The sequence below is a fragment of the Melospiza georgiana genome, chromosome 2 (assembly GCF_028018845.1).
Source record: "Melospiza georgiana isolate bMelGeo1 chromosome 2, bMelGeo1.pri, whole genome shotgun sequence".
Classification (NCBI taxonomy): domain Eukaryota; kingdom Metazoa; phylum Chordata; class Aves; order Passeriformes; family Passerellidae; genus Melospiza; species Melospiza georgiana.
The window spans coordinates 86,443,656-86,460,590 of NC_080431.1; the positions used below are offsets into that span (position 1 = coordinate 86,443,656).

Consider the following 16,935-nt stretch of genomic DNA (forward strand, 5'->3'; position numbering starts at 1 on the left):
ACCAAACAGATCAAATGGCACTGCCAATCCTTGCTGGAGCTCATAAGTATCCTCCAAGTGGAAAAAAATGTATTTGCTACTGTGTTCAGTAGACTTATAGTGGTGATGTTCATGTTACTGGAAATCATCTCTGTGCAGGGATGATGGTATTATTGTAAAAAAAAAAAGAGACATTAGAAATGAGTGTTTACTACTGCATTTTGGGATTTCACTTGTAAAGGGTTAGAGAAAAGTCAGTTAGAAGAGTGGACCAGGATAGTGAAACTTCTTTTCATACCAGGGAAACTGATTAATCAGGTGTGTATAATTTCATTGAAATCACTCAGTGGTTGATGGACGTTTACCAACATGTCTTTTGTGAAGTAAAATATTGTATATTGATTTCTGAATTCTCCAAGTATTCTTTTTCTAAAGGAAGGTAAAACAGTGTAAGATAGCCTAATTCATTTGGTTATCAGTGCCTTTGTTAAAGTTCTTTGCTGTCAGGAAACCAGAATTTTCCTTTAGTGGAGTAAATTGTTTGTTTAGATCTTTACAACATACGAATCCGCATAGCTTTAAATGTCTCCCTGAATGTAGGACTGGACATGAGCACGTCAAATTAAAAGAGCTTTACAAATGAAGTCTTATCAGGCATCCTGGGGCCAGTTCTTGTCAATATGGTCATTGATGGCTTGGATGGGTGAGGTTAGAGCATGCTTGCAATGTTCACACATGATGTCAAGTGCCTACTGAAATTTTGAAGGATGTGAACAGAACATTTCTGTGAACAGAACATCAGAACATTCATGATGAATTACAGACATTATGTGATGCAAAGATGATGAAACTGAGTATAAACTGCATAACATTACTGTGGAGAAGGGATAATAAATGCAAAGATATAAAATAAAGAAGAACTGGCAGAGTATCAGTGAAAAGTTTGACAAATTGTTGGTACAGTGATGAAACAGGCACAACCTGTGTTCACTATGTACCCACTAGTTCTGCTTAATGAAAATCCAACTAATTTATCATATCCAATTTCTGGGCTCTTTGTTTCAAAAAGAACAGAAAAAGAAAGCAAAAGAATAAGAGATTTAGCCAATGAAAGCTGTATGGGTTTAATTTGTTTAACCTGAGATAGGTAGGACAGGGATATACAGCTTTCTCTAAGTACATTTACAAAATATGTGCATATTTACTAATTTAGGAGAAAGAAGATTTAATGTAATCATTAAGGAATACTTTGCAGTGTGTCACTGGCCTGATGTTTGGTGATGTAATGGAACCTGAAGTTACCAGAAATTTTTGAGAACATTTTAGAAAAATGAAAAAAATGTGACCATGCCTAATCTAACTCACTGTACCTTGAAGCAAAAGGTAAATATATCGAAGTCTCTTCTTTTACTACCCTTTTCAAATCAGAGTGTAAGGAGAAAGGCAAGATACTGGATCTGAAGACAGCCAAGACACAGAATATAGGAATATGTGATAGTCTTTTGCCAAGTGGAAAATAATTACAGAGCTTACAGTGTATTTACTATTGTTCTAGGAGAGTGAGTTGTTGAACTTTCCAGATTGTAGGGGATCGCATGAAGATTTTTACCTCCAGAATTAATTTGACAGTGAAATAGTAGATTAAAGTTATTGTTTGTAATTATAGGCTAATGCACATTCCAAGGAGTAAATTTAACTACTTCCTCTCTGTAGCTGTAAGCATTAATGAGAAGTCTCATGCACAGTGTTCAGCAGGGATAACCAGAGAAAAGGAAAGAAATGTTACTAAGATTGTGAATGGTTTGAATTACAGTACTAAATGCTTTCATATAATCCAGTGGTATTATCATATGGATAATTTTATTTATCCATATGATAATACTTATCCATATGATAATATTTATTTAAATTTATTTATTTATTTTATTATCCATATAATAAGATATCATATTTAGTTTTTGATATCATGTTTAGTTTGTTATTAAGAAATAAGCAAAACTAAATGAAATTCATTATAGCCATAGAAACATTCTACTAGCCGGAATAATTGACCGTAATCTTCTTAAGTTGAAAGAAAAATAAAATCTGATTGGATGTGCTAAAGAAGTACAAAGTAATGAACATCGTGAAAGAAAGAGCAAAGCAAATTGGGTATTTATTTTGAAACTTTCTCTTAACACAGAACAAAGAAAGAAAATGAAGCTTTTCTGGGTTTTGGGTTTTTTTGCAGATATACAGCTGTCAGTTAGAGTTCAGCATAACTGTGGCACAAATATTGACTTTTGTTCATAATACTGCTTTCTTCTCCGAATTGTCTTCTCCAATGGCTCCCGCTGCCCGGCCAAATTGCTGGATACTTTGTATAGTCTGGTTCTGATCTTTGCCTTGAATTTCTCTATGGGCCTTTGTATCTGAATGCTGAGTGTGACTCTTCCCATCTGTTCCCATGTAAGAATTTCCAGAATACCTTTTTTTCCCTATGGCTTTTCATCATTCTGCATCTTATAATGCCCTGTCTGCCATTCACATGTGTGGTCTTGCCTTGTTCATAGAAGTTCAGAAAGTTGCAGCTGAAATTAAGCCTTTGAACCTTCCCCCCCTTTGAATCTGTCAGTTCCCATTCTCAGCTGTGTCACATAGTTGGTCATTTTGGTTTCAAGGCCCCCTGAGATTTAATATCCGTATGCATAATTTTTCTTGTGCTAGCAGTATCCTGACTTGTACTTTCCAGTAAGGCCGTGGTGATATCTTTGTTTTCACTCCTTAACTTTTAGTATTTTCAGATGAATATTTTCTGTAAAGGTTTTCACCAGTGCTGCAGTGTTGACAAAGTTCTCCATAAATTTCTGTAAAACTGCCCTTCAAACTTCTCGAGGTTCTCCTTTAATATTCTCCTCTAGGTTTCTCCTAGACAGAAATGAGGGATAATGGAAAATCCTGGACTCTATCACTATGAACAATATTCTTTCAGCGTTTCTCACATGCTCCTCTCTCTCCCATCTGGCTTTTCTTTTCCTCCTCATCACTAGCCTGGGGGGCTTTTGAGGTCCCCCTCTCCTTTGCTGGCCCAGAGTGTGTCACTCAGGAGACCCTCTGTCATTCCCTGGTGTGCCAGAGCACAGGTGCAAAAATGACTGCATATCCTTTTTCACACAGTACACAGTGGGGCTGGAAGACCAATAATTATAGATTATCACCATGACCAAACTTTTGGGGAGTCTAGAAATGGTGTATTTATGCTGCATAGTAAACATGCCTAGAGTTGTGTTATTCCTAAGTAGAAAAAGAAGAAAAGAGAGAGAAACCTTGTTCTTCAGGGTATAGGTTGACCAACTGATAGGAAGAAGTGCAGTTTTTGAGAAGGACATTTGTTATTTACTTACTGCCCAGTGTTTTCCAATGTTGTCTGAAACAAAGATTAGCAAGAACTTCAACTGAAATATATTGCAGGGGAGCCCAACTCTAAATCCCACTTTTCCATCTTCTAGAGTTCAAAAAGGACTTTGCTTGGAGTCAAGCCTGATTGTGATTTTCTGGAGTTTTGAAATAGGACCTTACCACTTGGCAGTAAAGAATCAGATTATTTCATTATACTATGAAGCAAAATTGCATTTCAAAATGTCAGAAAAAAGCATTAAATTAAATTTCTACTTATAGTTAGTGATATGTTAAGCACCCAGTACAGGTTACTTTTAGAAGTATATTACTGGATGAGGTGGATCATCAATCTGATCAGTCATGGCAGTTTTTGTATTCCTGTCAAAAAACCCCTGATGTTCAAGAGGAATTATTTTTAATTATTGGAAGGATTTAAAAAAATGACATATGGAGGCTGAGATGAGGAATCTAGTTCTTGCCTTGATTTGAAAGCAGTCTGCTCTCTTGCCTAATGAGCTTTTGTCAGAGGAATGGTTAAATTAGGAAACAGGTCAAGAAGAAAGGGAAGAGAATGTAGCATTCCTATTCCTAGAGCTGGGAATGAGAATGAGAATTCTCTTCTAGGGAAGAGAATGTAACATTCCTATTCCTAGTGGTTCATAGTGCACTGGGACTGAAAGCTCTCCAGTAGCACAGCTGCTGGGGCTCATTGATTAAAGTGACTTGCATTAAATTGTTTTATTTTATCCCAGTGCATAATTCTGCAAACAGGGGTAATATTTTTCAGTCTGATGTCTTCCCTGCTACTTTCTGTTTCTTAATGAAGAACAATTTTCAAATACTGTATGTTGTAAAGCAACCAAGTCGTATAATATTAATGTAACTGATGAAGTCTTGGTACTTTATAATTTTACCTGATTAAAATATATTGGAAAATTATTTCTGTCTATATTGGAAAACTATTATGTCCTGTACTAGGTTTGTAGTAATATAATGCTGCCCAGAAGACAAGAAATGTGTGCCCAAGCTTCCTTTCTTTCACTCTTTTTTCTTGGATTAGTGTTAAATTCCCTCAGTTGTATATAGTAATGCTTGGGATTCTTTTGTGCTTTGTGACTGAAAACTTATCATAGCTGGTGCCTAATATGTGGCTTTGATTTGTGTTCTTACTGTAATCACATTTTAAGCATCCACTGACCCTTTTTGAAGGGTCCTTAGAAAGTTGTTTTTTCACTACAGATTTGGATTTTAAAGTTGAAAAGAACTGTTGAAAGCTGCTGAAATGGCACTCTAATTAGCTCATATTTTCCTGAACCTTATCTGCCCCCAAAGAAGAGGATATGTCCCAGTTCAATCATGCAACTAGCTGAAAGCCTCAGACAGATCCCAGGCTGAACCTTGAGCTTGCATTCTTCTATTGCTTGGAGATTGCCTTTGTGCTTTTTGTTTCTATTTTGGTTCAGGCAGAATTTGAAAGGAAAGTGTCCCTAGGAGAAATGATGTGTGGATTGCCTAAACTGGGACAAGGCAGAGCAAGTCACTGGATCTGTGGATCTGCGCTGCCACTGGCAACTTGCTTACGCTCCGCTGCCTCAATTCCCACATCCTGGAAGTGGAGCTAGCATCCTGCTTTGCAAACATAAATGAAATCTCATGGCCTTTCTTCTTCAAGGCACTTTTAATTTTGTGGGTGAGGTGTCTATCTGTCTGAATGGTGACACGAAGTCCTTTGATTAAGCCTTTTGGATGCTGAAGACATGAGCAATCTGTCTGGAGCAACAAAGTACTCTACTGCTCTGATGAGTGAGAGTGAACTCAGAAATACATGGGAGAGGAAAACCTTGATAGATTTATCACAATTATTAAAGAAACCTTGTATTAAAGACCTTTATGCAAAATACCTTCCTACTTTCATTCTGTTGTTAAATACCTTCCTACTTTCATTTCTATCTCCTCTCTACACAAGATATAGGTCTTAGTGACTTCAATAGACAAACAGTCCAGAAAGCTGAATAGAGTCCCCCTTTTCTTCTCTTATACATGGATTTTATTTGTAGGTTGTAAAACTGCTGAAGACAAAAGTTCTGTAAAAAGCAGATCTCCATAATACCCCCTAAGTTGATGTATTTTAATTAGATGCTTGTTGGCTTAGAGTGCCTATGCAAGTTGCCTATTCTTGACTGACTAAGTGTAAAATGGATATCTGTCAGGCAAAGCAGCTGTCTCTAATGTTTCTAATAGCTTTTTCCCTGCAAGTGAGAGTGACCATTTATCTGCCAGTGCCTTGTCTTCATCTTTGCTGGTTTCTGGTGAAGCAGTTGACCAGAGTGTTGTCTTTGAAGTTTGAGAATGAGGAAATGTTTATGCTGTGTCACATATTTAATTAGTTAATTAGTTAAATTCATTTATTTATTCAATTTATTTATTCATTTCCTGAATTATTCCCAGCCAGTCACTTGATCTCTTTACAAACTGCCCATTTATCTCTGAAAACAAGACTGAAGGCTCACTGCCTCAGCGGAATCTGTGTGGAAGCATCTAAGCTGCTCAGCCTTTCCAGCAGAGTGGACAAAAAGAAATCAGAGCTCTGGGTTTTTTCTCTGATATGGTCTTATATTTCCTGGGCAAATCTGTCCAAGACCCTTCATTTTGTTGTTGCATTTTTTTTTTTTTAATCTTAAAAAATGGGTATTTTTTTTCCTCTGGGTTCACAGAAGTGAACTTTCACCAAAACATGGTGGAACAGTATAGTGGGACAGGAATTGTATTTGCCTCTGCTTGTTTCTATGTTCTATAAATACAAAGAGCTGCATGGACTGAGTATGCACTGAAATCTCAGATATTCCCTTCAGTAGCTGGAAGATTTTTGGAAGAAATATGCAGTGTTTTGTAGAGGGAAAGCTTTTCTGCACAAACTTAGTATGAAAATATGGTAGCAAATACTTCAGAGACATGCTTGGGGGTTTTTTTGTTTTCATTTTTAAATACAATTTTGAAAGCCTTTCAACCCTCAGTGTCATTTACTCAGAGCTTCCACTGACCTTTTAATGTGGTAGGAAGCTCCCCAGTCCTATGCCACAGGTAGGCTGTATCTCAAGCATGCTATATCTTCCATACTAGCTTTGTTTTATTCTCATCTCCTAAATTTGTGCAGTGCTAAATATCCTGAAATTTAAAGACTACTTAATAAAAGGATCTGATGACCAGGAGTCACATCTGCTGTAATAATTCGTTACAGCGTATTCTTCTGTGATTAACTCTTTTCTAGATAAATGTACAGAAATTTGTATTTTCTCACAAATTGTACTAGAGGACAGGCATTTGTGTTCTATAAAAAAACAATGATTCTGTGAAATTCACTCATACAGAGTACTGTGCTTGGCTGACATAATCCATAATCTCCAAAATTGCCTGATCTTATAACCACGGGCAAATCTAAAATATACATTCAGTGGAAAATCAGTGGTTCTTGTTTTCTGAAGTTCCATGTTTTGTTTTACAATATCAGTCAGTCTTTGAGGATGTGTTCTGGAGAGAAAAAGCAAGCAGTATCATCAGCAATAGCATATTTGTGAACTGTAAACTTTGAAGGAATAGGTTACTTTGCACTAATGTGATTTTCCCATAGAAGACATTAACTCCTGTGCTAGTTTAATGGCAACATTTGTTATCATCCTGCATTGTTTCTGGCTTAAAGTAGGACCTGCAAAAATAAAATGACAGCTGGTGCTCTGAATTGATGACTGATTAGCATCAGTATTGCCAGTGGGTCTTCATTAAAAATATAAATCTTGGTCTTGCAGCAACTGGGTGTTTTGCAGTTGATCTGAGAAAAGCAAAGGCTTCGCTAATTACCTTTTTTGGTAGAAATTATTTCCAGCAGCTTCATGGAGTTTAATTATTTGAAACCATCAATGTGTAAGCTCATATAGAACATAGAATGTGTGAAGTCAGCCCTGTTCTCTGCTTCCTCTCAAGCATTACACAAACACTGTTTTTTCAGTTTGAGAATAAGCAGTATATTGGCATAATACCTTTCAGTTGTAAAATCTGCTTTTTGACATTGAATGCTGTATTTTCCATGTTTCTTCAGGGCTTTCTGGAAAGATTATAAAAGCCATCCTCAAGGAAGGATTTGAGATCTCAGCTTTGCAGATGGTAGGTTTCCTTTTGTTTGTTTTTATGATAAACAGAAGTTGGAGTAGTGCTGTATGCATGTCATAGCAGTGCACAGGTGTCTTCCTGCAGTATAAAACTCTTGTGCAGGCTGTAGCAGTGTTTTGGAATCAGCATTGTCCTGGTGATATTTGTGTTTTAGTATCTGACTGATCAGATAATCTGTTTCTGTTTGCTTGGTGACCTCGAGCCAAGACACTTCACTTCCCTGTATCTGAGTTTCCCCATAGTTAGCAGGGGAAGTAATTATATCTTTCTCTTCCAGAGCAATTTGAGATATCTTTACAAAATGTACTAGCTAAGATTAATTAAACTATTTTTAATATCCTTCCTTATTTTTTTAAAAAATATATATATTTAGTATGAATTATGGGGAATGCTTTTAAAGGTACTTTAGGGGTTTTGACACCCTGAATACCTCAGCAGTTAAAGGGATTTGGCACAGAGATTGTTCCCAAGAGTCCTGCACTTCAGTTGTGGTGAAAGTCTCAAGACCTGACATTCTCCTATCACTCAAATCCCTATCACAAATGAAGAATAGTGCCTTTCTCAGTGGAATCAGCCAATGCTACATTGTCTACTTGTATCTGATGTAGAGAAGGTACTGTGTGCTATGTTGCCTGTGCTATCACTAAGTTGCTGACATGCTTCATATTACAGTAGTAAAGCCATTCCTTTTACCTAGTAAAAGTTAGAGGATTCTGAATGTTTGCTGGTTAAGAATGGCTGTCTATGTATTCCTGTTGTTGTTTAATATAGACTGGCTAACATTTTGGTTTTTTAGGTCAACATGGAGCGTCCAAATGTGGAAGAATTTTATGAGATTTACAAAGGCGTTGTCCCTGAATACCTGGTAAGCCTAAGTTTAACAAGAATCTGTTCAAAAATAAAATATGCTCAAGTGAGGAAATTACCACATTTCTTATTGCTTGGGATTGTGATGTGGTTTCTTTTGTTGAGCAGTTCTAGTCTGTTCTCAAATATATTAATTCATTGTGAGAATCATGTTATGTGTGTCATAATCTAAGACAGCCTTTAATGAAAATTGTTCAGCTGAGGAATTTGTAAAATACAACAGAGTCATGTCCCCAGCTTCCCACAGAAAAGTTATTTTATTGATGTTGAACTATGAGACTCCTTCACACCTGCATCTTTATTTGATTGGATATTGTAAGAGTGGCTTGGACCAAAATACATATTTATAATTTTATTTACAATGAGGCTGCTGTGTTGGAGGATATCCTAATGGCATTTTGAACTATTCTTTGGTTTATTTGTCATATATAAGTCATTTGACTTATATATAAGTCAATCTGACTTTCATAAATATTCAGAAAATTTAAGAAGTTTGAGATATGCTGTAATCCCAGTGGACATCTGAGACTCTCTACAGTGTTATGATTTCTTGTACTGTCATGTAAAACTTCCTGACTGCAGATAGAACAATGGGAATACAGGAAGATGAGCTTGTATTTCTGGATCACCTTCTCTCAGAGGATTTTGGTTCATTTTACTCAGAGTAATTTTTACTTTACTGTTCTGTTGCAAATTATCCTTAATTTTTAAATGGTTACATTATTGTAAGTTTTCCACATATTTACTAATATTACTCTGAAAATGAAATTTTAATGTTTTTTTTTCCTCCTTTATGATTGTTCAGTCTATCTTATTTAAACAAAGTTTGTAGATTTGTCTTTAAATGGGTTAGGAGTGCTGTTAATTCACTCTCAGATTGGGGAATACTCATAAAGTGTCCTCTGAACATAATTTTTGACAAGTACCAAAGGGAGATTGGGCAGGCATACTTGTGGGTATATGGCAGAATTTGAAAACTGAAGTATCTGACCAGTATTTCAGGGTCTGAGGAGTCCTGTAGTGCTGCAAATGTCTCTGCTTTGAACAAAATGGGAAATTCTCTGCCATTTTCTGCAGCTCTTGGGCTGCACAATCTCTAACCCTCTAACAAGTTGCAAATTTTAGTTATTTAATTAAATTGAAGAGTTACTTAGAGGGGAAGGTGACATTTAAACAAGGTAAGTCAATAAATAAAATGCATTGTAGGTGATGTCAAGAAAAGTGAGAATCTGGGGCTCCATCCTGCAGGTTATATGTGCTGGATTGAAAAGAAAATCAAATTCATATTTTCATGCATTCAATATCTGAAAAGTAGGAAAACATAGAAAAGCTAATCATGATAGTAAAAGGTTCTGGAGAAGGCACACATGGGAACAGCAATGGATATTGCAGTGCAGTGCAAATAGGAAAGTGTGTTACAAAATACGATATTGGAGAAAGAATATGACCACTTCTATATGTGACTCAGAACCATCTGTTTTGATCTAAATTTTATTTATCATTCCAAAATAACTCAGCAGAAAAGATACTAGCATCCAGAAATCCTTTTAAAAAACCGTAGTTCCATTTCTTCTGGTTATTTCTTGTCAGTCAGATAAAGGTTTGACATTGTATTTAAAGTATTCTGTGAAAAGAGAAAGCTGTACAATTGCCCAAAATTTTAGCTTTTTGAGCATCTCCTACATGGGATTTTACATACTGTTGCTTAGTTTTTGTTCTGTTTTGCTTTTATTTCCTGCTCTAGCCAGAATAGAAAATGGGGAAAAAGAAGTGAGATTATTTCAGCTCAGAATCCACTTTGTTAATCGAAAATCTTTGAACTTGATCCACCTCCAGGAATGGTTCTGGCTGACCACAAACCATGCTATTTGATGAATAGTTTATTCAAATTTGATGTAGCTGTAATAGGTGCCTCACCAGACAAATGTTGTCTGCTAGTTAGACTCAGCTCTGGACTTGATGAGGCTGTGTAAGTAGATCAGGCTTGTCTGGCACAGAAGCACCTGCCTCTGTACCTGGTGGCATCTGGTCTTCAGGTCTCAGCTCTGCGCAGTAACGAAGGAGTCAGGAGTCACTTCGGTCATGTTGTTCACTGTTGGGATCTTTGTGCTGAGACAGAAACAATAAAAGAGGGAGGAACTGTTTACTGTTTCTTAGCAGAATGAAATATGTGCCTCTTTGACCTGTTTTGAACAGAGGATCTGTTGGTGATAAAACAGTTTTTGGAATGAAAATATTTATTTACATTGTAGAGCATGAAGCTAGTCTGCACTCCTTCCATGTCCTTAAGGAATACTTCTACCTAAATTTCCTAGGATCTGGTTGATGATAGAGGCACTGGATAGAATTCAGAGAGGGGAGCTTAGGCACATGTTCTCAGTATGGAATCCAGTATGAGGATAGTAGCTTTTGCAACAGTGCTGCTTTACTCATAGTCATTGTGTATTTCTTTTCTGTCAGAATTCATAGAAGGAAGAGAAGGACTTAGTTGTTGTTTTCCTTCTGCTCTTTCATCCACTCTGTATGCTTTGCCATGGTTTGTCTTTGATCTGCCTGTGGCTGGTGGGCATGATTGCAGAACCTTGTTAGTCCTTACCTATCCTCCCTTACTTTCTGTGCATGTTTTGCCCTTTCGTCTTTCCTCGTTGGTTTTGATTCCTTTAATTGTCTTGATTTGTTTAAAACTTGTCTGTCCAGATTTCTAGACAACTATGCAATTATAAGGCCATGATTTAAAAAAGGAAGTCAGACTAGAACATCAAAATAGATTCTTTCTGCTTGTGAAACCCATACCTCTAATTAACAAACTCCAAAATGGCACTAATGCCCAGGGTTATTTTAAGCTTATGAAAGCTAAGACCCATCTTCATCACCCACACAGAACTCACAATGTCTCTTTACTCTCCTGGAGACTCCAGGGAAACAGATGATTTCACTATTACTGAGATCCTGGTATTAGTACATCACAAGAATGTTGCCAGACCCTTTCCCTGACAGATTGTGCCACAGGGACAGATACTGTTGGCTTGTGTGTTTCAGCTTCTCCAGTAATCTGTGAGGAAAAGACAGAGAGAACCAAAAGCTCAGGAGATATTTTAATGATTTAAAGCCATCAAATGAGTGTATGTTTAAGAACAGATAGGCTGTGTACTGTGCTTCTGGTAGGGAACACTGCAAAGTACATTGCTGCCTGTGGAACTGGCTGAACGTAGCGTGATTTTCCAGGTTTAAAACCCAGCAAAGTACATTCCAGTGATTCAGTCTAGTTTGACAAGTTATGAGATACTGCCTTGGAATCTAGGTCCAGATCAATAAGGATGTACCTACAAAAGAATTTAAAGTAATGTGGATGCAGTTTTATGCTATTCAGAATCCTGTTGAAGCTGAATATCCAATTTTTCTCAATTTTCACCTTCTAAACCAAGTAGCAAAATGGAAAACATTGCTTTTGTGGTGAGTACTAATGGTATCTGTTGAGTGTCCTCACTTTCCTAAATGCATGTTTCTTAATTGTTCGTGTCCTGTAAGTTTGGGCCTTGTTTTGGGGAGAAATGCATCCCTTGCTGAAACCCAAAGAGTTCAACTTTTTTTTTGTCTTCTTTCTCTTCCAGGAGATGGTTTCAGAGTTGTGTTCAGGCCCTTGCATAGCAATGGAGATTAGACAATTAGATCCTTCAAAAGTGTTCAGAGACTTCTGTGGTCCTTCTGACCCTGTAAGTACTTTCTTGAGGGATAAATAAAGCATAAAAAATTGATGTGCAAAGTGAATTAAATGTCAAAGTGTGGTATAGCAGCCATATGCCTGCTGCATTCATTAGAAATATGTCAGTATTACCTTATTATAAGAGGTCAAACACTGACCTTGGTGGACTAATTTGCAAATCCTTTAGCAACCCTTCTGATCTTACCTAAACCAGATTATAAAATACTGTGATGACATTTATGTGAAAGGAAAGCTATCTAGGCAAAAATCTCTGTTCAAGAATTCACAAATATAAGAATGCAAAGCTTCAGAGCCCTGCAATGAACAGTTATTTCTTGTGGATGCTAGTGTGATCACATGTTAATTCACTTCAGTCAGTGGCATTCTCCTAGGATGAAACTGAAAGAAAAATAGGTTCCTTTGATTTTTAGAAGGAAGCAAACAAAAAAGTGTGTCAAAGTTCTCATACCTGTTTGCTTCTAGCTTTTGTTTTTCATTTTTTGAGGTGTATAATTACATATGTGTAATACTGTGTGCATTTTGAAGACAGGTGTAAGTACTGTCTCAAAAAGTTTGCAGATTTCTGTTAAACAGTGAAGGCTGCTCTACACACAAGAAGAATGAGGTGAAAGGTGCAATGGAGGCAGTGAAGTCAGGGCTTGTATGTTTTTCTTGTTATTATTTAATGTTTTAGTGGCAGACTTGAGGCAAGTCATCAATCTTCTTGGAAAATAATCACACAAATGAATGTTTGAAGGGGAGAACAAGTTATTCGGGATGTTTTTCTTCAGATACAGAGTTTTCATTATAGAAAGCACAGGTTAAAGGCATTATCCAAACTTTTATTGCCTTTTCTGTTTGGTAACATTCAAGTATTTCCCTACTGGGTTAGCATCTTGTAAACAGAGCAAAAGCCATTTATCTGACTAAGTTTTAACTGTAGGATGGTATATCAGTAGTAATGTACACAAACAGTAGTTTCAGTTTTGTTTGAAATTTCATGTTTAAGGTTACTGGTCTTTAAAACATTCAAAGATACAGTAATTTTATTTGGGCCTATTACATCCTTTTCATGTGTCTGCTTGTTTAATACCTGATAAATTAAAATCAACGTATGCTTGCAAACATCACAGTGGCTTTTATTTATGAAAGACAATTGTTTCTATATAAGGGGAATTTCATTGGTTTTCCTTACTCACATGAAAAACTGTAATAAATATACAATGTGTGTAAGCAACTATTGATGAGCTGTGGGACTGAGGGATGTATAAACTGGTGGGTTTTCTGGGTAACAGAAGAAAACCACAGAGGGGGGAACTAATTTCCTGTCTCCCAGATCTCTTGCTCCTCAGTGACTTAGTGATGCTGTTTGCGTTTCCCTGGTAATGGTTTAATGTCTGACTTGTGAAGTGAAAATGAGTACCTGACTGCTTCTAGTGGAAGCACAGGCTGTAAGTTTTGGACGCTGACTTCAGAGCAGTTCCACTAATGGTATGTTTGGAAGACAGGCAACTGTGTTTTATTTCTGTGCACTGTTTTCTGTCTAAATTGCAAATTAATTGATTCACCAAGCACATAAAGCCTATGTACAGTAACTGCAGATGCTGTCAAGACTAATCATTGCCTGAAGTTAATCTGTCTCTTCAGTGTTTGTAGCTTGTCCACGAGGATAAAGGGTCTAAGGTATCTTGGCTTTTGTCATTCCCAACTGGAATTGCCAGAGAAGCTCACACCTGCGCTTTGTGGTTACAATATTTGTCTAAAATAGGAGTAGCAGAAACCATAACAGCAGTTTCATTACCGAAAGAGGTTATATGCAGACCATGAAGATAATTAGGACTTGATTGATGTTCTAGTGGTTAAGGAGCATCTAAGTGTCATGAAAATAGTGCATTATCATTAAGAGATCTGGATCTCTTTATAGCTTGTCTTTTTACATATGATAGATTCTGATGTGTGTGCAGTCTGTTCAAAAACACAGGAGAAGACCAAGTTCACTACAAAAATGGACTCATTTGGGTCACTTTTGCTCCTGTTACAGAGTACCTTATCTGCCACTGAAATCACTGTCATTGCTTTCAAGGCAAAGTGCTGTTTGAAGTGACTGAAGGTCGTTGGAATTTGACTTATATAATGAATCTTTGCCAATCACCTGTTCTGTTAATTATATCTTAAATACATAACAAATGTAATAATTACTTTATGGCACATCAGATATCTGAACCGGGTGTGAATGTTTGTTAACATGTCTGTTCTTGGTTTTACAGGATGTATACGTTTTAAGAAAGAATTAGAATTCTTCTGTTTTGAGGATTAGACTTTATTAAGATAACAATTTACAACAAGTGTATAATGCTAAAAATGAACTGGAACTCTGGGCTGCTTTCTATAAGCGGGTAATAGTTTGTTAGCACTGCAGGTCAGTAAAGCTCTCTGCCAAAAATATCCTTCATTATAAACCACCTTATAAATAATTTATTAAAACCTCCTCTGTGGTAGTAGGGAAGACAACTAAACAAAAAAACTGGTTTGAGGCTCTTGGTAGTCATGTGTGAAGACCCTATCGTACCTGGAAAGCAGGTGATGAAATAAAGGTACTTCTCTGGAAAGAGCTGTGCTGAACATGCTCACTCCCAAAATTACTGTGGTCTGATTGAAGGGTTCAGTGTGGCAGATTTCCGGCTTGTGGAACACTTGTCCCCAGTAGATAGTACCTGCAGTAGGATATATGCCTTTCTGCAGATCCTGCTTGCTCCTTGCATCCTTCTGGTATGCTGGCACTTTTCTGCTGAGTGTCTGCCTGGCTCACTGTACTCTTGGTGTGCTGTCAGCCTCTTTAATCACAGCTCATTCTTTTGTGCCATTGGTGGTCACACCTCAGGCCTTTCTGTAGTCCAGTTGTGATGCTTGTTCTTGTCTTCCAGTTGCATTCTCTAGTCAGGTCTCAGGCTCCTTCTATGCGCCTCTTCCTCTCTGTCCTGGTTTGCCTCTGTGGCTAATATGTGGGCCTTGGAAGTGGAAGGTTCTCTCCGTATCTGCTATAATAAACAGCTGTTTACTCTTTACTTATTTTTGCAGTACCCCTGTAAAAGGCCAGCAGTCATACTGATGCCCATCTTGAAAATGTTTATTTGCAATGTTAATAAGAACTGTTTAAAAAGGTGTCTGAATGTCACACAAGACTGCAGCTTTTCAGGAGGGGAGGCATCCTCAGTCTGCTATGCACACAAAACTTTAAGTTTTGAAATGCTGACATCCAGATATTTAAATTACAAATAAGAATGGGGCTTATGAAATGACTCCAGGTCCCACTGATTTTCATGGTGTGTCTGGATCACTTAAGCCCTTTTTTAAAATACACTATCAAATCTTGCTATGCAGGTTCTTAAATTACACATTTTTTGCTGGATGTTATTTCACTGTGTTTCTATTGGTGCAGTTGAAAAGAAAGGAAAAAAAATTGAAAGGAAAAAATTTTTAAATTTCACCTATGACAAAGAGGTAGCTGTTCTAGAAAACTAGGAAGAGGACTTTAAAAGTTAATTAGATCTGATTCTTACAGAACACGTGTCTTTTCAACTTTCAGTACACACTATTACTTGGAGGTAAAAGTTACTAACTGGACCAAAGTCTGACAGAAATGAAGTTGTGTTTCTCCTTCATTGCAAAGAAATGAAAATGCTTGGAGGGGTAGGGGTAAATGCAGCATGGTTGCATTATGAAAAAAGTTGTTTTAAGGTCAGTAAGGAAGAAAAAGAAAGCAACCTATTCTGCATTGATTTGGCTTGCTTTAACATGGACCGGGTTGTTAAGTCTGTAATGGAAAACCTTGGAACAAGGGGAAGGTGGCCAGGGAATCCTGTCACCACTTGAGTTTGCTGGCATTGATATTTCATTTCACTAATGTTTGTATATTTTGGGCCTCTGGAGCAGTTAGAGGCTTTTTGTTATTACTTAGGTCTGAAGCTACAGCTTTAGTTTTCACATCTTTGTGCAGCTTCTATATTGAAATAACTGCTTGGTACCATTTTGTCATGGAGTTGTCAGGATGATTACTTAGTATTCATAAAACACTTGAAAAATGCTGTAGAAATTAAGGTGGGGGTTTTTTGTTTTGTTTTTGTTTTTTTTTTGAACTTTGTTCATATGCAAATTAAAAAGTTGGTTATAATACATTATTCCAAGAGTCTACATCAGCTACATGTTCCTGGCTGACTGCATAAATTTTAGTATTCCTAAGAGCTTTTAACTTGGAATTGGCAGTACACTAAACATGACTCAAGTTCCTTCTGTTGTGAGATGCTATTAAAGTGGTGGGGTGTGCTGCAGTATTTCTGCATCCTGTGGACTGAAAGGGGATTTTCATATGCTTGCTTTAAATCCTAACCTGCATTCTTTTTACATTGGGGATTTGCACCTCTAAGTGTAACAGTGTATCAAGTCATTTGTACTTTTGCATGAAAGAGCTGAAAGGGAGATTAGATGGTTAAAACAAAGCAGTGAACTGAAAGAGCTGGAGTCTGCTTTAGCTCCATTCCTGACCTCACTGTGTGACCTTGGACAAAAAGTTCAATATCTTTCTGCCTCAGTTAATCACATCAGTTAAACAGGGATAGCTATGAGCCAAAGAGCACAGTTGCTGTAAGATTTTTGTTTTTATAGACCTCCTGTGAATCTCTAGCAGTGAAAAACAGGTATATGTGAGGCCTACAGTGTTCATGTTCATTCCTAGAGTTACATTATCAGCACAACATTTTTCATAGTGCATCATATAAAGAATACTTCAGTGGAAGATGTAAAGGAATATAAAGGCTATTTTTGAGCTTCCAAGTACTTGTTTTCTG

The 16,935-nt window shown here is 37.0% G+C and overlaps 1 protein-coding gene across 3 annotated transcripts in view; it reads left to right on the forward strand.

The window, feature by feature from the left end:
* Positions 1-16,935, forward strand: part of NME7 (NME/NM23 family member 7) — an 89,992-nt gene that overhangs the window by 42,610 nt on the left and 30,447 nt on the right. For all 3 annotated transcript variants that reach the window (XM_058045491.1, XM_058045490.1, XM_058045489.1), the window contains 3 exons: positions 7,451-7,515; positions 8,318-8,386; positions 12,000-12,101. In XM_058045491.1, the coding sequence (XP_057901474.1) occupies positions 7,451-7,515; positions 8,318-8,386; positions 12,000-12,101 (236 nt within the window). The remainder of the gene's footprint in view (positions 1-7,450; positions 7,516-8,317; positions 8,387-11,999; positions 12,102-16,935) is intronic.